Here is a 26,652-nt window from a genome sequence, read left to right on the forward strand (position 1 = left end):
TGGCAGGAGCTGATATTTGGAATGAGAAGCCTTAGAATGAAGGCAGCGAATCACTCCAGTGTGGTTGCATTCACTCCACTAAGTAGGCTGAGAAAGTGACTTCTGTTTTGGAGGGATGGCTGGCCATGGTCACTGGCAAAGGTGTTTCTCTTTCATTCAGTTTCTGATGGATGCTCCCATCAGAAACCCCCTGTGGCCTAAGGAAGGGTTTGGAAAAGGGTTTATGGAGCCTTTGTAACTGTTGCCATGAAGAGGCACTGTGGACTCTTACTCTGCCTGTCATGTTGTAGACCCTGGCATGCCAGAGGTTCTGAGAGTGGGGACTGGGGATTCTTACACATCAGTCTTGCCAGAATTTAATATGAAGATATGTTGTGCTTCCTAACAGTGTCAAGTAGCTCATTTCAACCTCATTATGCTTCCCCTCTGCCTTAGTTGCAAGCAGAGGCACCCAGGCTGGCTGAATATCAAGCGTACATCGATTTTGAGATGAAAATTGGTGACCCTGCTCGCGTGCAGTTGATCTTCGAGCGTGCCCTGGTCGAGAACTGCCTTGTCCCAGACTTGTGGATCCGCTACAGTCAGTACCTAGTAAGACCACTTGACTGTTCTAACTTCTCTCCTTTTTACCAATTGAGAACCTGTTCAAAGAAAATCAGCAGGAGTGCCAGGGGTTAGTTGTGTGCTCTCTCTGCTTCCTCATTTTCCCCTCATCCTCCTTTCCCCTCTGCCAACTCACTCAGGGAGTTCTTCTGGTGTTTCAGGTCATTTCCAACTGATCGCTAACTGTAAAAAAATTTGCACGGTCTTCTTACTGAGGACTTCGTGACAGATTAATTTTTTTTCTTGTAACTTTTCATTATGGGAAAAAATGTAAGCACTAGCACTAGTAGGGTGAAACCTTGTGGGCCTATCACCCAGCTCCAAAAATTAACTCACGGCACTAGTCTAGTTTCGTCTATATCCTTAACCTTCTTCCTCTTCCATCTGATTTTGAAGCAGATCCAGAAATCACATTTCATTGGTAAATATTTCAGTACATATATGTAAAAGATTTGAATCTGGATCCAGACTAGGTCCATCCATTAGGATTGGCTGATGTTTCATAAGCTGTTTTCATCTATAGGTTCCCTCTCTGCCTCTCCTCTTCTACCCCAACTCCCCCTTGCAATTTCTTTGTTGAAGAAACCAGTCACGAGAGGCATTTCTAAGGAAATTTCTTTTGTCAGCTGGTTGTGCTGGAAATGTCTCTCGTGGATGGTAAAGTCTATAACGGTAGCATTTTATCTCCTAACTCTGGACTTCTTTATCATAGGATCGGCAGCTGAAAGTAAAGGATTTGGTTTTATCTGTACATAATCGTGCTGTTAGAAATTGCCCGTGGACAGTTGCCCTGTGGCGTCGTTACCTCTTGGCCATGGAAAGACATGGAGTTGACCATCGAGTGATTTCTGGTGCGAATGTTTTTGGGGGAAGACTCTTAAGCTTTCTGTCCCAGGCCAGAAACCTAGTGCTGTGACTGACAGTCATTAAATCAGCCTTTCCCTGGGTGTTAGCTTTGGGACATTGGGTGTTAGTGACAGAAAAGGCCCTAAGTGGGAGATAAACTGGTTTTAAGCTTTTAACATGCTAACATTCATTGTGATTTTCTGAGAAGTTGGGGTCTTTTCTCCAAACTTACTGATCTGGAATTCTTTTCGTGCAGGGCATCTTGTGGAACATGCCCTTTCTAGAACACAGTTTGTGCAAATCCTAGAGGAGCTTTTCTTTTGAACATTTCTCTCTAGCTCATTTACTTTGTTGCTTCCTGTCATTAAGTCATATAGTATTTGATAGTCAGTAGAGGTTTTTATAACCATCTTGATAATTTATATTAACTTTCTTTTCAATTGGTAACAAATCCTGGCTTGTTCTTCAATTCCAGTGACCTTTGAGAAAGCTTTGAGTGCTGGCTTCATTCAGGCCACTGATTATGTGGAGATTTGGCAGGCGTACCTTGATTACCTGAGGAGAAGGGTTGATTTCAAACAAGGTATTTAAATTCACATGTCAAATTCAGTTCTGAATTTTTTCCTAACATGTCTTTCAGTGAGATGTCCCACTTGCCCAGATAACATCATGATTAGGCAAATGATGTAGACCAGCCATTGGCAACTGTTTTCCCCCAGAAATTTTCGCTACTTAAATCCTTAAGTCCTGCTGTGAATTGTAAGGGAAGAGACTTAGGGTCCTTATGTTCTATACCGGCTCCTGCCAGCACTGTCCATAATGTGCTGTTTGTTCCAGTGTCTTTCTCTGCAACTGCGTGATGGGGCAGGACTGGCAGTTTTATTTCTGTGTCCCAGGCATGATGCCAGGTGCATAGCAGGCTCCCAGGAGTTTCACTGTAGGATTTAAAAAAAATAAAAAAGACATGGTATGCGGTTTCATGAAGCCGAATCTCTCTTGCAACTTCTAACAGACTCCAGTAAAGAGCTGGAAGAGCTGAGGTCTGCATTCAGTCGCGCCTTGGAGTATCTGAAACAGGAGGTCGAGGAGCGTAAGTGTGGCTTCACCCACTCCTTGATGCACTTGTCTTTCCTCTTCTTGGTGGATGTGCCTTCTCAGTCAGAGGCTCTTTGTCTCTAAATTCTTTTCTAATTTTGATTAATTCTGTTCTTACAGGTTTCAATGAGAGCGGAGATCCAAGCTGTATGATCATGCAGAACTGGGCTAGGATCGAGGTAAGTGTTTTTGACAGACCTGCCAGTGACATCCACCTTTGAAGGACCTGTGTGTAATGGATGTGGCTGATGTTGAGTCAGAATCCTAGGTGATGGTCTAGGGTCTGTAAGGATTTGTGCTCTATATCTAGCTTGATGCACATTCATCTGTATCTTAGAGAAAACACTAGCACGCAGTAAGAAGTTACGCAGCAAATGTCAGAATGCCAGGAGTTCACTCATGGACTTCTGCCCACCTCCCTTTGGTGCCTGGTTCGTGAGAGTAACCCGGGTGTGTACCATCTGCCAGGCATTTTACTGTGTGCCAGGGAAATTAGGTAGACCTGCTTTATGCTCCCAAGTCTTTGATCTCGTGTGGAGACAGAAATTTGACGGATAATTAGGGGATATAATGAGTTGAATGTTATTGTCGGACCAAGGACCTCAAGTGAGTAAGGTATGGAACTTGCCCTTGATCAGTTCACAAAATTGTGAAATTCTAATCCTGTTTTATTTTCTGAGGGGAGTCAGGTCAAAGCACCAATATCTGTCAGGTTCAGAGAGGTTCACTTGCCCAAGTCACTTAATAAATGGCAGAGCGGGGACCTACTTCTAGATCAGTCTTTTCTCCGCATTGTGCCTCAGATTAAACGCTTGTAGTTAAGCTTGATAAAAATAAAAAACAAGTGACTAGCCAGTTCTGTTGTAAGTACCTGTGGGCTCCTGCTGTTTGCACTCCAGTAGCGTAGGCAGACAGCTTGATGCTTGTCACCTCCGAAAGCCTGAAGTGGTTGAGCTGGGCCTGTTGCTGTGGACGGTGGCTGGGAAATGTCCAGGGAGTTAGGGAACATGGATCGTCAGTGGGGGGGTTTTAAGGCATGTCTGTTCGAAGTATGCTTTGTAATGGGTGCCAGTGTCCTAAGGTTTGAGTCTTTCCTAACGGAGCCTGTTAATGCATTTTAGGCTCGACTGTGCAATAATATGCAGAAAGCTCGGGAACTCTGGGACAGCATCATGACCAAAGGGAATGCCAAGTATGCCAACATGTGGCTCGAGTATTACAACCTGGAAAGGTAACCGGCCTGGGGGCGGGGTTGGCAGTGCCTGTTGGGGGTAAGCCATCTTCAGTCGCGCTGACCCCTGCCGGCCTGGGCTTGCTCCTCACCACAGGCCGCCGGCCTCCCGTCCTTCGCTAGTGGCTTTGTGTGTACTAGGAGAGGCTAGGGACTAAGCCTAGTAATTTGTGCCCGGCCTTGTCGCACAGCCATACGTTTCTTTCCATTTGTTATTTTGGTTTGTTTTGATTTTTGGATCTGAGGGTTTTATTTGACTTTTTGGGGAACTATTTATTTTTTGTATTTGTTTTGTATGTAAAAGTGGAAAGTATTAAAAAGTGAAGAGAAAAACCCCAAATTATCTGCAGCGACAGACCTGGAGACATAACCCCTATTAGCTAATGGTTTGGGTATATTCTTTGAGATTTTTCTATGCTTAATTTTTTTTTTTTTTAAAGAAAATGCAATGATATAGTGTACATGTTACAAATCTCTAAAACTGTTTTAAGTAAATATGACCAATAATATTTATAACATGGGGAAGATGCAAAGAATATGACCAGCTTTTCTATTCATTGTATCTTGAACACTGCATCTCAATAAATACATTTTTATATACTTTTTTCTTTTTTGAATGTTTCGGTTTTTTCCCCAATTTAAAAAATAACACTGTGCTCAAATTAAGATAGAACATTTGCCAAACTATGTGGTAGAGAGTGAAAGTTTATTACCATCTCACCCATAGAGATGACCACTATGAAAGCTTCTTGAGGGGGCACCTGGGTGGCTCAGTCAGTTAAGCGTCTACCTTCAACTCAGGTCATGATCCCAGGGTCCTGGGCTCCCTGCTTGGCGGGGAGCCTGCTTCTCCCTCTGCCTGCCGCCCCCCTGCTTATGCTCTCTCTCTCTCTCTCTGTCAAATCAATAAATAAAATCTTTAAAAAAAAATAAAAGCTTCTTGAATATTCCTCTGAGGTCAGCAGTTCTCAAACTTTTTGGTCTCAGGCCCCCTTATACTCTTTAAAGTATGAGAACCCTGAAAAGCTTTTGTTTATGTGAGTTGTATGTATTTAATATTACCATATTAGCAACGTTGACAAATATTAATATCAATGTCACCATATTAGAAAACTGAAAAATTAAAAAATTATTTAATTGTCAAAATAATAAATTCATTACATTTAACATAAAGAATATATTTTTTATGAAAAATGACTTTTCCAAACCCCAAAATAATTTAGTGAGAAAAGTGGCATGGTTTTGTATTTTTGCAAGTGTCTTTGAAGTCTGGCTTAGAAGACAGCTGGATTCTGGTGTCTGTTTCCGCATTCACTGTGTTGTGAATTCTCATTGAAGAATATGAAGAAAATTTGGCTTCACACAGGAGGTTAGAAGGAAGGGGAATTTAACCTTTTCAGATAATTGTGGATATTCTTTCATACTAGAGCAAAATTCAACAAGTGGTAGTTTCTTAAATAGTTGCAGTGTGGAATCTGAAACCATTTATCATTGAATTTCTCGGACTCTTACATTAATATCCATTGGTCTGTTTTGTACTTTGGATAGACCTTTTACCCACATGTGAATCTGTGACATGCATTGTTCATTTGGAGAATACTCATTCACTAAGTCATGCAGCTCTTCTCAGTATTGACACATTTCATCATACGATATTTTAAAAATCACATTTGGGGGCGCCTGGGTGGCTTAATTGTTAAGTGTCTGCCTTTGGCTTGGGTTGTGATCCCAGGGTCCTAGGATCGAGCCCTGCATCGGGCTCCCTGCTCCGTGGGAAGCCTGCTTCTCCCTCTCCCACTCCCCCTGCTTGTGTTCCCTCTCTCACTGTGTCTCTCTCTGTCAAATAAATAAAATCTTAAAAAAAAAAAAATCACATTTGTTCATATCTTAGTGATCTTGGTAGGAAAATTTTTTTTTTTTTTTAGATTTATTTATTAGAGTGTGTGTGTACGCAAGTGGGAGGTGCAGAGGGAGAGGAAGAGAGCATCTCAGGCAGACTCCCCACTGAGCATGGAGCCTGACCCAGGTTGGGGTGGGGCTCGATCCCACAACTCTAAGATCCTGACCTGGGCTGAAACCAAGAGTTGGACATTTCAACCGACTGAGCCACCCAGGCACCCCAATAGAAAAAGTCTTTTAAGTAGGAAGCTGTCAAACTCAAAGTGGCAGATACAGATTTTCCAAAATTCTGATTTTCACTTAAAAGCTGCCATTTTATCCTGGCACCAAATACAGCCAGGGGGTTTCCTTGAAGTGACGGACTTCCTTCATTAGTTTTCAAAAATGTCTCCAGATACTCAGGTCTCTGTAACCACAGTTTTTGTCACTCAGCTATTTTCTCAAGTAAAAATGGTGTTCGAGGAAAAAACAAACTAGTTCAGCTTGCACCCCAAGCAAAAAGATAGGCTTTTCTTTGTGGCAGCCATTGCTTTATGTGTATGTCTACTTATGTCGCACAGAATTTGAGAAGTATGTGGGTAGCCCTGATCAGTGCTAAGGGCCACCGCAGCTTTTACGCCATCAGTGCAAGATGTCAACACAGTGAAAAAGTCAGTTCGTGTTCAATAATAAAGTAGTTTTGACTTTGCAGATCCCCTGAAAGGTCTTAAGAGACCTTCAGGTGTATATTTGTAAGTTATTTTTAAATAGAAATGGAACATAGCATTTCATAACTTATTAGTAAGACAACGTTGTTTATAATTACTATGATTAGCGGCGTATCTTTCCATGTGAGTATCAGAATGTATGACACGTGAGTGGAAATCTGACCGTCCTCTGGATTGGGTGATTCTCCCGTTGGATAGGACAGCATCCCAGAATTTCTCTAAGGATTTGATCAAGTTAGTGTAGCATTCTTAGATTCCCCACCTGTGTGGCAGATGCCAGCGCTATAAGGCGGGACACCTGGTTGCAGACTACTGTCCCAGATAGTAGCATTTTCTAGTAGCATCTCCTTGCTAATGGAAAGAGTGACTTAGAAGAAAGCCTTAGTGTTGACTGGAGGAAAAAGGAGAAAACATTGTAAGTAGCAGTAGTACAAATAGCTGTGGATAGTTCTGGAAGCCAGAGTCGCCGCAGAGCTTCTGATCTTGTGCCCCTGCCTTTGCGTGCCTTCTGCTTTGTGTCCTGGTGGCAGCAATGGTTTGTTTTCTGTCCTAGGGCACACGGTGACACCCAGCACTGCAGAAAGGCCCTGCACCGGGCTGTCCAGTGCACCAGCGACTACCCGGAGCACGTCTGTGAAGTGTTGCTCACCATGGAGAGGACAGAAGGTGGGGACCCTCAGCTCTCTGCTGCTGGATTGGAGTCTGTCCCCTCCACCCTTTGGTCTCAGGACTATAGTCTGTGAGGACAGACGGTGGCACTCTGTGATTAGAACTGTCACGTGAGCCCACATCCCCTTGCCCCTCTCCTCAGAGTCTCCAAATACAAGGAGGGCTCTCTGTGACGTGGCTCTGACACAGGGTTCTCTTCATCCTTTGTGGTGGATGCTATTCTGTCACTCCTCCCTTGCCCCCAGTCATGACAGAAACATCTTCAGACTTGTTGCCTGGGGATCCAGATCGCTCTAGTTGAGAATCTGTGCTCTGGCACAGTGTCATGAACACCAAAGGCACTCTGAGAGGCAAAGGGCTCAGTGTGGGCATTGGTCGTGTGTGCCTCCCTTGTAAATTTTAGAGCCTCAGTATCAAGTCATCAGTAGGGAAATAGTGAATTTATCCATGGGCATTGATCTGGATTTTGGGTGTAGACTCCTCAGAACTGGAAATAAAACACCCAAGCAACAACAGCAAATAAAAAACACCCCAACGTTTATCATTTGAGCAGCTCTTAAAATCCTCAGTCTTCACATAGATGTCTTGTACCTTTTACATTAGAATGTCTTCATAATCTTCCCTAATGAGAGTAATAGGTCATATTCTGGTTTTCAGGTCTTTTTTAAAAAGGATTTTTTAAAAACTTGTTTTAAGACTTAATAATTATTTACTTACTTTAGAGAGAGCGAGCGAGCACGTGTGGAGCACGCTTGAGCAGGGGGAAGGGGCAGAGGGAGCGATGCCGGAGCTCGATCCCAGGACGCTGAGATCATGACCTGAGCCGAAATCGGGAGTTGGACGCTCAACTGACTGAGCCACCCAGATGCCCCAGGAGAAGGGATGTTTTAAATACACCTAGAAGGGGGCGCCTGGGTGGCTCAGTCGGTTAGGCGTCTGCCTGCTGCCTTCAGCTCAGGGCATGATCCTGGGTTCCTGGGATCGAGCCCCGTGTTCTCCCTGCTCAGCAGGGAGTTTCCTCTCCCACGCCCTCTGCCCCTCCCCCTCTGCTCATGCTTTGTCTCTCACTTTTTCTCTGAAATAAATAAATAAAATCTTAAAATAAACACACCTGGAAGAACTGTTCAAATTCTAAAAAATTCAAGCCTACAGTAAGGAAATCTGAAAATGGAGAGCCAACTCTCCAGTTCTTATTTCTCATGGGAGAGATCTCTTGTGGAGGTGTGGGGGAAATTAAGAAAATTTCATATTATTCAATCCTTTAAAATTCTAAAAAGTGATAGTTTGCTTCTGTTTCTATCAAGGTACCCTAGAAGATTGGGATATAGCTGTTCAGAAAACCGAAACTCGATTAGCTCGTGTTAATGAGCAGAGAATTAAGGTAATGATGCTATTAAAGTCTTCAGAAGCTCTGCTAGCTATTTTGATTGTGTTTGGTATGAATATTTCTTGTCAAAACCTCTGAGGTCTTCCTAAGTAGTATCTTTCACTCAGAAAATATTAGTGACATACTTGAATCAGTATATTTAAGCCTGTCTTTTATCATTTTCTTGGATTGGCTTAGAACTTTAGCCCTGACAATAAAAACTTTATGTAGTTGGGGACTTTGGGATCTAAAGTTTACTGGGATATAGATGGGAAAGCTAAGAATGGAGCCTCACTTAGCCCCGTGAGTAGAAGGTAAACACATCCAAATTAATTAGAGCCCCAGTTTTATACTTTGTTTTCTTTCTTTTGGTGAGTGATTACTGGGGTTGTTGCAGAACATTCTGTAGATGTGAGATTCAGAAGCCCTGGCAGGGAAAGTTGTGAACACGCCCTCCTCCTCCTCCTCGTGACCTCTCCTTTCCCCGGGGTAGCGAATTTCCACTCCCTGCATCCCCTTTCCTCTCCACTTGTCCTGGGCCCATAGAGTTCGCGCAGTTGCTGCGTCCTAGTGATGTGTCCATGTTCCCATCCCAGGCTGCGGAGAAGGAAGCAGCCCTCGCTCAGCAAGAAGAAGAAAAGGCCGAACAGCGGAAGAGAGCGCGGGCCGAGAAGAAAGCATTGAAAAAGAAGAAAAAGACCCGAGGCGCAGACAAGCGCAAAGCAGAAGAGGACGATGAGAAGGAGTGGGGCGATGATGAAGAAGGTAGCGCTTTCTGGAAATGTTATTTGGGAACATCTATAACTTCCAGAGAAGTTACAGACACCGTACAGAGAACTTGTGTCTTGAACCAGCTGAGAATAAGTTGCTCGCATGGTGCCCCGTCACCCTTCCTGTCCCTGTCCATCGTCCACATGGGCGTACTCCTCCCCGTGCTTGGGCTCCCTGCCATGAGCCCGGCACTGCCCTGCAGCCACTCCCGCCTGTCCATCCGGGCTCTACTCCCTCCACTGTGCCATTGTCCCCTCTGCCTGCCCCCTGTGTGGTTCCCCTTCACCCTGCTCGGGCTCCCACAGCCCGGCTGACCCTGTCCCTGCCCTTCATCCCCTCAGGCTGCAGCATCCCACCCTGCAGCCTGCACGGACACCTGCCTCGCTCGGCCCGCCAGGTGGTTTTGACTCGGTGGAGTTTCCAACTAGGGCTTCTCTCGCCCCTGCCATTTCAGGGGTGGGCAGGTGTGGGTCAGATTTATTTCAGCAGGGTCCGGCAAGGGAAAGAATTGTTTGTAGACATTCAAAGACTCCATGCGTTTTCCTAGTACAAAGGTGTCAAACAGAGGGACCTTTCTTGTGCACTTTTTTGAGGCCGTCAGAAATGACCATGGCTGGGTAGCTCGCTGGCCTTCGGGGCTCCAGGTTTAGCAGGGAAGGCAGATGTGACATGTGACCACAGTGGCATATGATTGGGACTGTGGGAGAGGACAGTCTGGATTAATAGTGGAGGCCAGAGGAGGCCAGAGGAGGCCATGGGGGGTCAGCTCCCTGCAGGAAAGACTTCATGTACCTCAGCATCTGGAGGCAGGAGTGGTGACTGTCAAGTGCAAAGGAAGGCAAGGGTAAACCAGACAGAGCGCCACTGTCTGCAAGGCATGAGGCATAGAACACCCTGGAATTTTCTCTGAGCAGCAAATGACTGTTTGAGCCCTGATGCATGCTGAGGGCTGTGTGCTGGGGTAGGTGAGGCTGGAGTAGCTAGGTAGCCGGCCCACTCAGGGCCACTCTGGAATGCGGTGTGCATTGGTTAGACTTCATTAGGAAAGCAGTGAGGAATTGATGGAAAGGTCTGGAAGTAGGGCCAATGCCAACTGGCTTTCAGTACTGACCCTCTGGAGGCAGTGGGGCAGATGGGTTGGAGTAGAATGTTGTTAAACTCTGCTGAAGGACGCAAGACAATAGTGAACATAGAGGAATTATAGTGCTTTGCAGAGTGTGGCCTGTGAAGCGGAGCGCATATGTTAGAGTCACCTAGGGTGCTTGTTTAAATGCAAGTCCCCAGGGGCGCCTGGGGGTTCAGTCGGTTAAGTGTCCCAACCGTTGGTTTCAGCGCAGGTCATGATCTCAGGGTCACAGGATCGAGCCCCATGTCGGGGTCCATGCTCAGTGCAGAGTCTGCTTGAGATTCTCCCCCAACTTGCATGCCTGCACGCACTCTCGCTTTCTCTCTCTCTCTCTCAAATAAATAAAATCTTTAAAAAAGACAAAAAAACCCCCCACAAGTCCCCAAGCCCCATCCCTCCCTTGCTGCCCCCGGCTTTTTAGGAGAGGGGTACTAGAATTTGCCATCTGAACTTTGAGACCCCCTGACCTTTTATGCAATTGACTCTTGAACCTTGGGGCTTAAGGGTGCTGACCCCCTACACAGTCAAAAATCCATGTTTACCCATGTTTACCTTTTGATTCTCCAAAAACTTAGCTACCTACTGTAGTTAAGTAGGTACTTAACAGCCTACTGTTCACTGGGAGCCTTAACAGGATAACGTAAACAGTTGACTAACACCTATTTTATATGTTACATGTATTCTATATCGTCTGCCTACAGTAGAGTAAAGAAAACGTTACTGCAAAAATCAGAAGGAAGAGAAAATACAGATTATGTTTATCATCTCAAACCCGGTCAACTGTATAATTAAGAGTGGATAGCGGGGACTTACGTTACCTCCTCACTTAGTTTAGTCCACTTACCAGAATGAACTTGGGGCCCAGAAAGTAGGGGGACAAGGTGAGTGGGTCAGGCAAGACTTGACAGAGGGCGCGGTGTGTGCCCGGCTCCAGAGACAGGAACGGGTGTGTCACGTGCAGCCACCGCAGGCCCAACATCGAGCAGCTCACTGAAGAGAAGAAGCAGTTCATTAACTGTTGCTGCTTTTCTTCTTTCACCCTGTAGAGCAGCCTTCCAAACGCAGAAAGGTGGAGAACAGCACTCCTCCAGCCGGGGAAGCACAGGACCTAGAGGCAGAAACAGGACTCTTTGGGAAGAGTGCGCCTCTAGACGTTGACGCCCCTTCCAAGCAGAAGGAGAGGGCGGCCGCCCTCAAGAGGGATGTGCCCAAGGTGCCCCACGACAGCAGCAAGGACAGCATCACCGTCTTCGTCAGCAACCTGCCCTACAGCATGGGCGAGCCGGATGTGAAGCTCCGGCCGCTCTTTGAGGCCTGTGGGGAGGTGGCAGATATCCGCCCCATCTTCAGCAACCGGGGCGATTTCCGAGGCTACTGCTATGTGGAGTTTAAAGAGGAGAAGTCGGCCCTGCAGGCGCTGCAGTTGGACCGGAAGACTGTAGAAGGGAGGCCGATGTTTGTTTCCCCCTGTGTGGATAAGAGCAAAAATCCCGATTTCAAGGTGGGTCTGTGCAGAAAACGCCTTTCATGTCGGGTTTCTGAATGCTTTTTGCGTGCAGCAACTAACATTTAGCATCTACATGGAATATCTGTAGTCTGTTAAGAACTAGACTCACATGTTAACCAGGGCCTATTCTGAGCTGGGTAGGTGAGGTCCTGACTCAGGGCGTGGTCACTTTGAGCTTGCCCTCGTTGACAAGTGATGAGAAAATTAGAAATTACCATGATGGCTACTTGCCACTGAATGTTGAGGGAGTGGCAAGGGGTCATGCAGAGTATTTACTATATTACCTTGTCAGATCCTCACCCTAACTCTGAGAATAGCGGCTTTCATCCCTGCCATGTTCCGGGGGAGGAAGGGGGCGCTTTGAGAGGTTAAGTGACTTGCCCAGGGTGACCCCGTTAACAGTTGCAGCACCCAGAGTTGGCTCTGGTCTCTGGCTGGGGTGAGGCCTGTGGCCGAGCCTGGTACCGGCTGTAGTATGGTGCGCTGGGTTGGGCACGGGAGTTTGACTGTTTCCCTCCCTTCTTCCTGTAGGTGTTTAGGTACAGCACTGCCCTGGAGAAACACAAGCTGTTTGTATCAGGCCTGCCTTTTTCCTGCACTAAAGAAGAACTGGAAGAGATCTGTAAGGCTCATGGCACCGTGAAGGACATCAGGCTGGTTACCAACCGGGCAGGCAAACCGAAGGTCAGCGTCTGCGCAGACGGTGTCAGCCTCCTGAGGCTCGGGCAAACCTAGTTCTCCATCTGTTCAGATTATTAGGTTCTGAGTGGGTTCCTCGTTTGCTGAGAAACAAACAAGTTAACAGAACAATAGCGACACTTGGCTCTACGTGCATTTTGAGTCCGATTAACCTGTTTCTAATTATACTAAAAATAACAGGGCATTGGGGGAAAGAAAACTTCCCACGAATTAGCAGGGGCCACAGTGCAGACCGCTAGCTGTGTGCACCCTCCTGCCCAGCACCTCCTCACTAGGCCTCCAGGCACCTCCTCCAATCCGAGACCCCGTCACGTCCTCCCGCTAGCTCCCCTCAGTGTCCTGCGAGATCCTTTTCGTACCACATTCTGAGTAGTTGTTTAGGCACGAGTTTGGGTTACCTGTCTTTCCCCCAGCCCTCCGGGTTGATGGAGAGTTGAAGAGCATGAAGTAAGGAGGGGCCAGGGCCCAGACATGAGGGCTCACCCTGTGTCCAGCCGCCTCATTCATTTGCTCTTGCTGGATTTATACTGGTCTGTCTGTCCCCCTTCCCCTCCCTCCGTATCTTTTCTTCCTTTTCCTTTTTTTTTTGAGCAAGCACAAGGTACGCTGACCTCACAAAGGTTATGTGAAGTTACAGTCAGTTGCAGAAACAGGGAGGAAGAGTAGGGCCAGTGCATAAACCTATAGCCAAAGGATGGTGGTGATGGGGAAGGGAACCTGATGTTGGGGTGCCTGCCCAGTACTGGCTTCTGGACTGAGGCAGGAATTGGGTCCTGGCTGGGCCGCACCTGATCCGGCTCTGGATCTTGCCTCTTACAGGGCCTGGCCTATGTGGAGTATGAAAATGAGTCCCAGGCATCACAGGCTGTACTGAAGATGGATGGCATGACTATCAAAGACAATGTCATCAAAGTGGCCATCAGCAATCCCCCTCAGAGGAAGGTTCCAGAGAAGCCAGAGGCAAGGAAAGCTCCAGGTGGCGCCATGGTGCCTCGGCAGATTTACGGAGCGTAAGTGTGTGCGTGCTGCCCTGCCCAAACTCGGCCCCGGCCAGCACCGTGGTGGATTCGTGTCCTGCTAGTGCAGCGAGCTGGGGCGGGAAGCCAGGGCCTGCTGTTCCTGGGGATGCTCACTGTCATTCCCCAGAGCAGCTCCATGCAGAGTGCAAGCCCGGAAGTGCAGCTCTTCCTGGTGTTTGCCAGTTTACACGTGATTTATCTGAGGTCAGTTGGTTTCTAGGCAATGAGTATATTAAAGTCTTTGGCAGTAGAGTCCTTACGTGTGGATTCAGAACCTGACAACCGTATGCTTGCTGGGGTAGTCTACACTCCGGCTATAATCAGAAGAGCTAGCTTTTCACCTGGTAGGAAGGAGACTGCAAAATCGTGAGGTGGTTTGGTGAGGTCTGAAAGAGGATAGCATTTTTTTTTTTTTTTTAACTTCTTTTTTTTTTTTTTTAAAGATTTTATTTATTTATTTGAGACAGAATGAGAGAGAGAGCACATGATGAGAGGGGGGAGGGTCAGAGGGAGAAGCAGGCTCCCTGCCGAGCAGAGAGCCTGATGCGGGACTCGATCCCGGGACTCCAGGATCATGACCTGAGCCGAAGGCAGTTGCTTAACGAACAGCCACCCAGGCGCCCAAGAGGATAGCATTTTTATCCACCCTACATGTAACTGTTGCACAGGTTGGTCTTTGCCAAGATTGTGAAAACGGCAGTTTGTTGAACTGGTTTTTGCATATTAGAGTCACAGAGAACAGGGATCATCTCCCTTTTCTGGTTTTTACTCTTCACCTATTAACTTGGTACTCTACACATTTCGAGAAACTTCTCTACTAACAAACTACAGAAATGAGCCCGGAAATTATGGTCTTCACTTTGTAACTTTGGGTGATTGAAGACCATCCTGGCTTATTTTCTCAAATAAAGCAGGGGCCGCGAATGGTTGCTTTGCAAGCGTACATCCAGTGTTTGCTCTTCCAGGCGGGGGAAGGGGAGAACCCAGCTCTCGCTGCTGCCTCGTGCCCTGCAGCGCCCGAGTGAGACAGCCGTCCAGGCCGAGAACGGCCCTGCCCCACCGCCAGCGGTCACCGCCTCAGCAGCCACCGAGGCACCCAAGATGTCCAATGCTGATTTTGCCAAGTTGCTTCTGAGAAAGTGAACGTGACTCCTTAGAGGGGAAATGCCTTACTGCACACTGGCCAGGAAGAGCACCCGGCCCCCAGCTATACTCTGGGTATGGAAGGGCCCGGGGCAGCACCCCTCCTACGCGTTTTCCTCGGGGTTAGAAAGGGATGAGGGTGTCCAAGGAAGGAGGCGTGAAGCACTCCCTCATATTGAGGGCAATAGGAGGAAAATGATCACTCCACGGGTTGGGCCCAGTGTGTAGTTTCTTAAGCTCTTTTTGTGTCTTACAGAGTGAGAAACGGAAGTGAAACTCACACACCCCGTTTTGAGACCCACTTGTCCCAATGTTTTCGGCCATCTGACTCCCTTTTATAAGACACTTCTCTTACAGCCTGCACAGCTCATGTGCCCGTCACTCTTTTAATTTTAAAAGACAAAATGGCAGATGCTAGTAATTCACCAGAATGGCCTATTTTAGTAAAGGGGTGGTGGGGATAGGGGAAATCACATAAAAAACATTTGATGGATTTTTGTTCACGGGGGGGGGGGGGGGGGCTGTGCGTTTTTATATTATGTATTTGTAAATGACACATCAATCCATTGTTTTATGTTTCCTAAAAGCAAAATATTTGTGACCTTTGTTTTATATGGGAGTTCTGTGTGCCACCTGCTGTGGACCATTTTCTTTGCCTAGTGATTAGTGAACCATGTTCTTTGTCTAAATATTGAGTTTCAGCCCTTTGGTTTTGTTTAAATACCATGTCAAGTACAAACTTAAATTCTCCCCACTTAGCTTTGTTTATTAAACTGAAGTTGTCTTCAAAACTTCTTGCTGAATGGTAGTCAGATGTGCATTCAAACATGGATGTATTTTGAAAATGGGTGCACTTGTCTTACCTAACAGATGTGTAAATAGAACTTTTGTAAGTCAAATCCTATTGTCCCTTTGATTTAAATCATTTCAGTTGTGATGGGTCTTCTTCAGTTTTAAACTTCACTTTGCTGCATTTTGACCCTTCAGCTTCTAGGCTTTTTTTTTTTTTACATCTCATCTCTTATCAAATATTTAAAAAGCCATGTTGCCAGTTCAGTAGGGAAAAGGACTTTTTTATAAAGACACTCTGGGGGAAGAAATTAGGAAATGCTTTCATGCGTGCTAGAAATCAACCCACTTCAATTGGTTTTTAAGTTTTTGTGCATCAGGCTTTACTACATTTTTAATGGGAAATTGGAAGTGTCATCCAAAAGTGTTGACAAAAGAGCAAAAGGACCTCATGTGCCTGTCCTTGAGCTTCAGCATCCCTCTCTAGCACAGGGGCCTTCATCTCTGCCGCCCCTGCCCTCCCTGTTACATCGTGGCCTGTGTCAGACATGGCGGCAGCACCACCCCCCCCCACCAGGGGACTGCAGCGAGTGCCTCCAAGAGATAAGGCCCCCCAGGCCACAGTTTTATCATTACTCCTAGAAATAAGCCCAATAATGCCTTCAAGTCCTCAACTATCCAAATTCCTAGTTTCCTGTTGTTTTGTAAGTGCATCCCCCCTCCCCCAGGAGGTTAGGATCGGTTGATAAACCTCTGAAGTCTTTTAATCTGATGGTTCCCGTCTACCTTGTCTCTTTTTCACAAAACATTTTTTGTTAGGTGTTAGTTGTGAATTAAATTCACGTAGTGGCCAGAAGAAGTGTGCTGTATGTAACCCTGGTCCCTCCTGTGTTCTTTGGAATGGGCACTTCCCCCCGCCCCTGGAAGCCTGTTGGTTGGGCGAGCAGACTAGGGACAAGCAGGGACTGCCACCGAGGAACCCCGAGTAGCTCCTCACCCATCCAGGCTGACGTGGCTTGCTTCCTGCTGCTGCACGTTTCACCGTCCCTCTCTCAGTGTTGGCCAGTCTTCTGCCCTCACTTCATGCTTTCTCGCGTCAACACAGGCTCATTACAGAACCGAACCCGCTCGGACTTGAGCTCAGGGTGTGGACGGTCCTAGAGACGGACTGTCAGGAACATGTGAGTGGGTTTATGTGTTTTCCCCAGGAAATCAAGAACTGCTGGTAAAGAGAAGCACGAATCACCATTTGCGTTACTGGCGTGTTAGTGGAAGACAGTGCTTCAGGCCCACCAGCGCAGGTAGGTAGCTTACCCCCCCAGTTCCGTCTCACCTCCCTCTCGAAATGAGCGCCTCATTCCATAGTACAAACGGGGCTTAACGTCCCGAAAGGATTCCTCCTTCATCCTTGTGACAGATGGGAACATCGTTTGAATAAGACCGCGAAGTCTCAGGCCTTTATGTAATAAAATACTTTATTAGAGTCAGCAATCTATTAAAATAACGTCCTGCACAACAGAGCTTAAAGTGCACGTTTCTCTCTCGTACAAAGCACACACTTCTGTCAGGCTTCCTCAGTGTCCTTATAAAACCAAGACGAAAGAAGAGTTCAGGGGCAGAGAGCCCTCATGGCAGCATATGAATATGCAAATATTTTTCATAAAGGTTTGAATAACTATCCCTCGGGGCCACTTCACAAAGATTTCTTAATCTTTCAGAAAGCTACTCTGTGCCTGTTACACAGTTAAATAACTATAGAAACATCTACCTCAGAAGAGTGACCTCCTTCCTGTCAGGGTATGACTTCCCAGGTCAGAGACTACACTTTGTATGTGTTCACCACCATTCTGACCCTGACAAAGTGCACGACAGTGCTGGACGTCCTGGGCCCCGTCACTGGGAGAGGAACCCGTGGCCCTTTGGACTCTGAGCAGCACAGCGGCGGTCATGGCGGCACCTGGGCTGACGTGCTCTTGATAGAGAAGAGTCTTCTTCCATAGAATGAAGACTTGGAAACTTGGCCGGATCACATAGGACATTTTATCATTTTACAAGATGCCAGAAAAATAAGGCCAGTCCAAGGCAATCTCTCTGCTTCCCCGAGGGGACGCGGGACAGTACAAGGGCTGGGGGAGGCGGGGGTCAAGTCAGTAAGTGGAGAAGACTGCGTGACAAACGGGGCACATCCTGCCTGGCTGAAAGGTTTGCCTTGGTTTGGTAGAAACTCCCTCTAATTCATTATCAAAAATGCTAATTTGGTGTTGACGTGGCAACTTTTTTCTCAGATGTGTTCTTGAATATCTGCCTACGCGAGATGTTCAACTCCAGAGTCAGAGATGAGGGCAGACTCGGCTACTTGCACAATACCTGATTTGCAGTAGGATTCAGTTGCGTGACAAACCCAGAGAACTTGTAAACTAAAACATCTGGTCTGAGTTGCTGCACACGAAGTGCGAGAAACATTTCATACACAGAAAACCAAGCTGGCCACTCCCCTATTCTCTTAGTTAGAAAAACAGTCTTGATAAGGGGACATAACAGCCTTTGGCACTAGAGTTTGCGAGCTAACTATGACTTAAGGACTTCCTTGAAATGAGAAAGGTATCTACCTAGAAATGTCAACATTAATTTTATTTCATCTCTCAGAAGTTTGCTCTACCAGTGAGAATTAGTCACACCGCCAGCCTCTTTGTAGAAGCAAGCTTTCAGTCCTTTCTCAAAACCGGGACCAGGTTCTGCCCAAGAGTACTGACCTCTCAGGTCAAGTCACAGGACACTTGGAGGAGTTCCTCCTATGGCTTTTGGACCTCCTTCCACACTTCTGGCCTCTTCCCACCTGAGTGCAAATTCTGCTCCAGAACCTGTGTTCTGGTCACAACACACAGCACTGATGCTCCCAAAGCCTCCCTCCTTAGGGACACCAGTGCAGACAGCAGACGCCACACAACATTTACTAGCCCCAAAGAAGAAAATAAATAAATAACTTGGGCTGAATTATAAGTTACCTTAGAGATAAGGCTTAATAATTTAGGTGTTTGTTTTTTTTAACTAAAACATTTGGAGGTAAAGAACGTTTAAGTTCCTTTTCTGTCTCCTTTTGCTTTAGGAGACAACTAGGTTTCTAGAAATGCTAAGGGTTTCCCCTCCTTGGGACATCCCTTGTCACCAAGGGAGGATTTCCAGGGTTAGGGCTTCACAGGCAGTGTCTCCTTAAACCCGGAGTGGTTGGGTTTGGCCTCGGGCAGTGCCACCGGGTACTCTGTTGTGGCAAAGAGCAGGGTGTCCAGAGTGGTCTCCGTACACTTGGCGATGAAGCGAATGAACGGCCTCACGTCGCCTTCATTGGCGACCTCCAGTACATGGTAGTACTCGGACCTCTGCTCCTTGCGGATGGTGATGGGTGGGTAGCCCGCCTGCATCAGGATGAGGTTCATCAGCAGGCGCGAGGTCCTTCCGTTGCCATCGATGAAAGGGTGGATGTAAACCAATTTATAATGGGCCAAGGCCGCAAACTCCACTGGGTGCAGATTCATGGCATCCTCGGAGTTGAGCCACTGGATGAACTCCTGCATCTGCTTTTCCACATCTTGAGGATGGGGAGGGATGTGGTGTCCCACGAGGACCTGTGTCGTCCGAAACCTGCCAGCTTCCACTGGATCCACGTAACCCAGCACCCGCCTATGGATCTCCAACACGTCGCTGATGGTGACAGACCCGATGCGGGAGACTAGCGTTGTGTTGATGTACGTCATTGCTGCGTGCATGCCGATAACCTCGTTCTGCTCCTCCAGGCTTTTCCCTGGCACGGCGTAGCGGGTCTCCAGGATGTGCCTGATTTCCGAGAGGGTGAGGGTGTTGCCCTCGATCGCGACTGTGTGGTAGATGTGATGGTAGTAGGTTTCCTCCATGACTCTGCGCAGCGCAGAGTTGCCCTTGGGGATGGACATGACCTTCTTCACTTTGCTGTCGATGATGCTAAAATACCTCTGGTCGATCTCCTCGACCAGCGGCAGCGTCCGGTCCCGGTTGACCAGCGCTTTCTCATGGTAGGGCGAGATGGTCAACGCTCTGGTGTATAAGTAATCCGCCTGGATGATGTCCTTGTCCTCTTCTGAAAAGATGCCAAACTCGTTGAGTGCATCCACGAAGTCTGGGTCCATTTTGAGGGCGTGCAGGAAGAGCTTGTGGGCTTTCTCCCGCTTGCCTTGGCGTTTCATCTCCAGGGCTTGGTTCAGAGCTGCTTTGGCTTCCAACTTACCAGCTAGAAAAGAGCCAGAGAAGCATTGGCGGGAGAGTGGGAAGGGCAAAGGATGTTCAGGAGAGCTGTCCCCTGTGCTGGCCCTTCAGGGGGGCTCGTTCTAGTCCCTCTGCTCACTCTACACTATGGATGCATTTGTGCCCCGCAGCTGGTTTTTGTCTGTGTGTCCCCAGAGCCATTCTCTGTACCCTGGAAGTACCACTTGGACTCCCTGGACCCCTGCCTTCTGAGTGCCCGAGTGAGTGGCTGCGGCCACAGCTCCTGTTAGGTGGCTCTCCCATATTCTCAGTTCTCTGCTGTCCTGGCTCAGTCCCGGTGATGCTGGCCCTGGCCCCTGTCCCTTCAGGCCTAGGCTGGTAACAGTTCCCCCCCTGGTGCTAGGCTCCAGAGGATTCCCCATCCCCGGGCTGTTCTTTAAATCTTTTAACCCAGTGGTTCTCAACCAGGGGTGATTTTGTACCCCCCCTCCCCCCCGGCGACAGATGGCAGTGTCTGAAGACGTGTTGCTTGTCGCGGGGGGTGGGGGTGGGTGGAGGGGTGGGGTGCTACTGGCATCCAGTGGGTACAGCCCAAGGATGCTGCTCAGTATCCTACAGTGCACCCCAGAGGACAGTGCGGAGGGAGAGAAACTGCTCTAGATCTAGCCCTCCCTCATCAGCCCCTCCACCCACACACAGGGCTGCTTTTCGTCACACGCGCAGGCTCTCTCACCCTCTGGTTTCTGCCTGGTGCACTTGCCTCTCATGCCTTTTCCTTTGGGTCATTTTCCTATTTACACTGGGGTCTCAGCTCAGGCATTCCCTCCAGGGAGCCCGCCAGGTGTGCCCGGTTTCCCACCACCGTGCTGGTGATGCTGTTATCTTAGCCAGTGGTCAGCTTGTCTAGGCTGGGAGCTCGGGGCGGACTTACCCAATTAAGGAGTGGTGAGGAGAGCTGGCCGGTCTGCCTTACCTGGAGAGGCCTTGGTCTTGACCGCCAGCGGTGGTGCGTCCCCGGAGGTGACACTGAGCTCTGTGGACGGGCTGCTACACTTGGTGACGGCATGCTGCACCCTGTCCAACTTGCTCCTGAGCAGGTAGAAGCCTTTGAGCACGGTCAGACACTGCTCTTCTAAGGCCCCCAGCGGCAGCAGCAGCGCCAGCAGGGACCCCAACACCATGCTCAGCAGCATCACCCACAGGAAGCGGCCCCAGACGGAGACCCATTTTGGTTCAGTCACTGCCATCACTGAAGCCATCAGCACGAGTGTCATCTGGACTCAGGGGTGGGTACCCTGCACATATTCAGTTGCCTGAGAGCAGGATCTGCGGGGAACCAAGAGCTGTGGATGGGGCAGGGGAAGGGGACACGTTCAAGATAGGTTTCTGAATTCAGCGGGGGGTTGGAGGCCCCCACACCTCCTATCACTATGACCCAGAGGTTGGGGCAAGGCAGGAAGTGGATTTAAATGGGGAGGGGCCGGCCTGGAGGACGGTTGCCACTTCCAGGGCGCCGTGACTCTGAAAAGCAATGCCACTGCACTCAACATTTATTGAGCGCTTACTGTGTGCCAGGCCCTCGTAAGCACTAAGGACCTCACACATACTATCTCTTGCAGTCTTCAACAGGAGCTGATGTTACCGTCATCCCACTTCTCCAGATGAGGAAACAGGCTCAGAGAGATGAAGCCCCTTGCCCAAAGTCACCCAGTGAGTAAGTGACAGCCTTAGGACTTGAATTCAGGAACCCATGGCTCTAAAGTCCCCTCCCTTGACCACAGATCTGTGCCCACACACATATCCAGATTGGCCAAGGCAGTTCCGAGGTCTAGTCTTTGATATGCACAACTGTTTGGTGGCCGCCTCTTCATGCCCACATCCTGGTATTAGCCACAGTGCTGCTCCCCTCTCTGGCCTTCCTTCCCTGACCTGTCCAGTAAGGATTTTACCTAGAGCCTGGACAGTCCAAGCATCTCAAAAGGAACTTAAGCTGTGGGCCAGAGTGGGTGAGCACTCACCCTCCACATGACAGTGGGCATGTGCTTTGGGCTGGCAGTGGGAGTGGAGGGGTCAGGTATGCAAGCACCATTATGCTAACAATAAGCATTTATTGGGCAACTGTGGTGTACTGAGCACTAAGCTGAGTGCTAGCCACGCGTTATCTCAATCATTAACACCTTATGAAGGAGCTACCCCCAACTCCATTTTACGGACAAGAGAAACTAAAGCAGGGTAAGTCAGTTTCTAGAAGGCCAAGCTAGTAAACAGAAGCATCAAGAATGAATTCCCAGTGCTTCTGGGAAGACTACCCAGGTCTTAACCTCTACCTTATTCCCAACCAGGGCCCATGCATCCCTGCTCCAGCCTGCTCCTGGTGCTGGGCCTCCAAGACCCAGAAATGACTGATTAGGTTTCTGATCGCCCAGGGCTCAGTCTAATGGGGGAGCCTGGCTCGCTGCTAACACCTGAAATGGCTTGGTCTGCGCTCTAACCGGGGTACGCTGGGCGTGCTGTGGGGGGTTTAGAAGAGGGTATGGGTCACTGCTTCGTCCAGGTGCTCTGGGAGGCTCCCGGAGGGACGGGATCCGCGGCGGGGCTGGAGTTCGCCAAGGACCCGGGTCTGCGCCGGGGGAGGCACGAGATGCGAACGTCTCACTCCTCACTACCCTAGGAAGGGGGAAACTGAGGCCCAGAGGGGCGATGTGGCTCGACTTAGGTCCCTCTGAATCCCGCTCAGGGCTCACTTCCCCGCTGCCCCCTGCCCAGCTCGCTCCTTCCGAACCCCTAGGGCTCGCCCCCTCCTACCGCGCGCTGCCGCCCGACCCTGCCGCCGCCTTCCAGGGGCTCGGAGGTTCCGCTGCCACCCGCTCCCACCCGCTCCCAGGCCCTGCTCCGCCGCCGGCCTTGTGGCCCCGCCCCCGGCGACTCGCCATTGGTCGGCCCGCCATCCTCGTCGCGGCGGATTGGTTTCCCCGACTTGTCCTCCCCTCGCACTTCCGGGTTCTAGCTTCTGTGTCGGCTTCCCCGGGAAAGACGCGCCGTGGGTCACCCCCATTGGCTGGCTCCTGTGTTGGTCTCGTGCCCGCAGCAGCCAATAGGCAACCGGAGGGGCGGGGCCCGGGCGACAAGCGGGAGTAGCGGGCGGAAAACCCGCGCGCGGTGATTTGGGGGCGCGATAGGTTCCGCGACGGAAACTCGCAGTTCCGCCTGCCGTGAAGTGCTGTCCTTCTGCTCCTCGTCTGGGGGCCACTCTCCTGGCCCTCCGTTTCCTTAGGTGGAAAATGAGGATGCTCCGCACCCTGTTAGTCTGACTTCAGAGCTCCTGTTCTTAGACCCGACTCTGTGATATCAGGGTTGACACTTCTCCGTCTTTCTCACCTCTCTTTCCCTTTTCCTCCCAAACCTTTTAATTTGCATCCACTCGAGAAGGAACTGGCCGGTTTGTTATCTTCCCAGAGAGACTGGGATTTTTCCCTGAAGCAGAGAGCTGAAACCTCCATCCTCGTTCACAAATATTGAAATGCAACATCCAGGAATGCTAAGCGTTAAGATGTTAGCCCTATTGATTCTGGAGGCGGAGAGACCCCGGCTTCAATCCGGGCTTCGTCATCTAAGCTCTGTGTGACCTTGGGTGTTATTCCAAGCCTCAGTTTTTCCATTTGTAAAATGGGGACAAACAGCCGACTTTGCCTTTGGCCTCAAGTTCAGGATCTGCGGAAGGCCCGACTCTTCAGGATCTGACCTCCTCCATGACACACATCCCCCTTGGGAGCCACTGTCAGGCAGTGGTTGTGGGTGCCGCCACCGGAGCCACACAGCCCTGGGGTCTAGTACCGGCCCTGCCACTTGGAAACGGAGTTACGTTTAGCAAGTGACTCGATGCCACTGGTGCCGTCTGCCTTTCTGTAAAACGGGGACAGTGCGGTGACACTACCTCCTCAGAGGGTTTTGTGTGAGGGGGAGTGAGATCCTACATGCCTGGCACAAAGCAGACATTTGATAGGTATCTGCTGTTGCAGTTATTCCTAGACAAGACACAAAGTCATCGCTGTTTTGTTATTCGCAGAAGAAACTGTCAGAGCTCCAGGTGGCTCCAGTCACTGGGGAATGACTCCATGTCCTTTCATAGGTCTCAGTCTGCTTCCAGTTGAGGGAAGCCACTGACCTACAGCCAGGAGTGCGCTGTCGTAAAAGACACCATGGGGGCGGGGGCGGGGGCGGGGGCATTGCAAGGTGAAGGACCAAACCGCGCGGGCTGTGCTTCCTGTTTGTATCTAGTAACCGTTGCCCAAGCTTTGTGTCCTGGAGCAGGTCACTTACCCCGCTGAACTGGCTGTCCTGGGGCTTGTGGACTTCTGCCCCTCCCAGGCATAAGGTGACGTCATCATCTGCTTATAAAGGCACCATCCGGGGGCCCCTGGGTGGCTCAGTCGGTTAAGCATCTGCCTTCAGCTCAGGTCATGATCCCAGGGTGCTGGGATCGAGCCCCACGTCAGGCTCCCTGCTCTCCCTCTCCCTCTGCCCCTCACCCCTGCACACTCGCTGTTTCAAATAAATAAAATCTTAAAAAAATAATAAAAAGAAAAAAGTTAAAAGAAATAAAGGCAGCATCCACTTTCCACATTCCGAGGTGCCAGTGTCACCTCTTCAATGCGCTTAGAATTATAGGTAGCAAACCCAGAAGCTACACAAGAACCATCTACGAGTTAAACTACCTGGGCATGGGACAACAGGGGGAGGTAGGGAGTGTGGAGAAGGTGAGAGTACCTGCCTTATCCAAAGTGGGCAGCAGCTTCTAAGCTCTAGCCCACATTTATTGTGTAAAAAATATATATATTACGTCCGAAAGTTGGCAGATTTTCTAATTTTTCAAAAGAAATGTCAGGCCTAGATTTTTAAGCAAACTCTCCAGATTTTTAAACAGTTGGCACATCTGCCCACTGGCTTCGGAGGGTTGCCAGACCGTAATCCCTGTTTTAGGCTTTTAAAAGGGGCGGGAGATGGTGGCTGGGAACACAGGAAGGAGCATCACAAATGCCTCTCTCGGCAGATGATCGCACCACTGCCTATGGCCACCAGGGGGCAGTAATTCACCGGGCATCACGTCCCCCCCTACGATCTCTTTGTCAGATCTCAATTTTCTCGTCTGCGTTCAGCTGCCTTGAATGCACAAAATACTTTGGTCCTTGAAGCGATAGTCAAAAGTTGGCTTGCCCCACCTTAAGCATTCCGTATTGGGTGGAAATGGCCTCCTCGCGGCCCACGGAGGAGTTCTCTAAAAGCTTATCTTGACACTTGACAACCTGGAAAGTGGCTGCTTGGGAAATGTGTCCATTATGCAAAACCAAACCAAACCAAACAAACCCTTGTACATCTTTAAGAAACAGCAGTCAAGCGCTGCTTGCTGGCAGAGTCGGATTCTATTGCTTTAGAAACACAAAACTCCCCAACTGGAGGTTCTATTGCTTTGAAATGGCTCCAGAATGACGCCACTTCACGTAAAAGAAAATGCACCATACTGGTCCCCTCCCCCCACTCCCAGGTGCCTCTCATTTCCCAGCTGGCTTGAATTGTTTTTTTCTCCTTTTAACTTAGGGCTGCTGTTGAAGGGGCCCCCCCCCCCCCCCCCCCCCCCGCAGTCCTTCTCCCTGACTACTGACATCTTCGGTTTGCATACCCAGTGGGGTCATGCCCCAGTGCCTGGGGCATCCCCAAAAGGCAGGGTTTGGGGGAACACCGCCCTGGAGGTGTCCTTGGGCCCAGGGCTCCTGCTCTGGATTCAGGATGATCTCAGACATGCAAATAAGTGTTGTTTCCAGAGCAAATCACTTGGGGAAGTGATTTTTCTTACTTTCAAAAAAATTAAACATAACTGCTTCTTTTCTTGTTAAATAGTCAAAATAACCAACTACTTTCTTTCTTTCTTTTTTAAATTGAAGTATGGTTGGCATACAATATTATGTAAGTTTTGGGTGCACGACAGAGTGATTTGACAATTCTGGACATCACTCAGTGGTCACCACGGAGAGTGCAGTTACTGTCGGTCACCTTACAGTGTTATTACAACCATTTTATTTCCTAAAAGCAAAATGGGATCACAGATATAATAAGAAGGCACAAGTAAACAATAAGAAAAAAATTCCCATGCACAATTATACTAGATATTTTTTATGCATGTCTATTTTTAAATTATGAAGTATTTCAGACATCCAGAAGGTATAGATAATAAAATGGGTACCTGTGTGCCTGTCCCCCAGTTTAAGAAATATCATATTGGAGCGCCTGGGTGACTCAGTCGGTTAAGCATCTGCCTTCGGCTCAGGGCATGATCTCCAAGTTCTGGGATTGAGTCCCACGTCTGGCTCCCGGCTCAGTGGGGAGTCTCCTTCTCCCTCTGCCTCTCCCCCTGCTTGTGCTCTCTCTCTCTCTCTTTCTCTCAAATGAACAAATAAAATCTTTAAAAAAGGGAAAAAAAAGAAAAGGACTAGAAATGATCCAAATACCTATCAACAGGTAAATGGGAAATAAACTGTAAGTGCAGTAAGACAGCAGTGTATGATTACTGAGCCAGAATTAACTGTATCAACATGAATATAATCCTCTAAAATATAATGCCAAACCAAAAAAAAAAAAAAGCAGGAGAATACACAATGTATATATGACATGTAAAAGCATGCAGAACATCACTATATATTATTTAGGAGTATATACGTATGGTTAAAAACAAGAGGCCATGGTATGGATGTAATAAGCAACAAATTCAAGATGGTGATTATCTCTGGGAGGGAAGGAAGGGAAAGTGACAGGGGAGAGAATGACTAGGGCTTCAGGGCATTGGTAATATAATCTATTTTTTTAACTTACTTACTTACTTACCTACTTACTTACTTACTTACTTATTTATTTATTTATTTATTTATTTATTTATTTATTTATTTATTTATTT

General features: G+C 48.5%; 2 protein-coding genes across 5 annotated transcripts in view; one reads left to right on the forward strand and one right to left on the reverse strand.

The window, feature by feature from the left end:
* SART3 (spliceosome associated factor 3, U4/U6 recycling protein) overlaps window positions 1-16,845 on the forward strand; it is a 35,113-nt gene extending 18,268 nt beyond the window's left edge. The window contains exons 7-20 of one of the 2 annotated variants that reach the window (XR_004681436.1): window positions 436-591; window positions 1,316-1,454; window positions 1,925-2,032; window positions 2,462-2,539; window positions 2,665-2,723; window positions 3,666-3,775; window positions 6,935-7,047; window positions 8,355-8,431; window positions 9,013-9,181; window positions 11,360-11,814; window positions 12,352-12,504; window positions 13,339-13,529; window positions 14,504-14,756; window positions 16,679-16,845. Coding sequence is in view for 1 of the 2 variants with exons in the window: in XM_035017223.1 (XP_034873114.1) it covers window positions 436-591; window positions 1,316-1,454; window positions 1,925-2,032; window positions 2,462-2,539; window positions 2,665-2,723; window positions 3,666-3,775; window positions 6,935-7,047; window positions 8,355-8,431; window positions 9,013-9,181; window positions 11,360-11,814; window positions 12,352-12,504; window positions 13,339-13,529; window positions 14,504-14,681 (1,986 nt within the window). In the remaining variant the exon portion in view is untranslated. Of the gene's footprint in view, window positions 1-435; window positions 592-1,315; window positions 1,455-1,924; window positions 2,033-2,461; window positions 2,540-2,664; window positions 2,724-3,665; window positions 3,776-6,934; window positions 7,048-8,354; window positions 8,432-9,012; window positions 9,182-11,359; window positions 11,815-12,351; window positions 12,505-13,338; window positions 13,530-14,503; window positions 15,581-16,678 lie in introns of those variants that run through there. The other variant, XM_035017223.1, reaches the window with a different exon arrangement.
* On the reverse strand, window positions 16,836-22,615 carry FICD (FIC domain protein adenylyltransferase). 3 transcript variants are annotated; one of them, XM_035017225.1, is made up of 3 exons: window positions 22,512-22,615; window positions 20,680-21,049; window positions 16,836-19,731 (listed from the first exon to the last, which is right to left on the reverse strand). In XM_035017225.1, the coding sequence occupies exons 2-3, from the start codon at window positions 20,978-20,980 to the stop codon at window positions 18,656-18,658; spliced, it is 1,377 nt and encodes a 458-aa protein (XP_034873116.1). In that variant the 5' UTR covers window positions 20,981-21,049; window positions 22,512-22,615; the 3' UTR covers window positions 16,836-18,655. The 3 variants fall into 3 exon arrangements, with proteins under 3 accessions (XP_034873116.1, XP_034873117.1, XP_034873115.1); XM_035017226.1 differs by having other exon boundaries at window positions 20,680-21,032; window positions 22,512-22,613; XM_035017224.1 differs by lacking the exon at window positions 22,512-22,615 and having other exon boundaries at window positions 20,680-21,604.
* Window positions 22,616-26,652: the final 4,037 nt, after the last annotated feature.

This window comes from Mirounga leonina, unplaced genomic scaffold (genome assembly GCF_011800145.1).
Source record: "Mirounga leonina isolate KUSES-001 unplaced genomic scaffold, KU_Mleo_1.0 Mir_171, whole genome shotgun sequence".
Taxonomy (NCBI): domain Eukaryota; kingdom Metazoa; phylum Chordata; class Mammalia; order Carnivora; family Phocidae; genus Mirounga; species Mirounga leonina.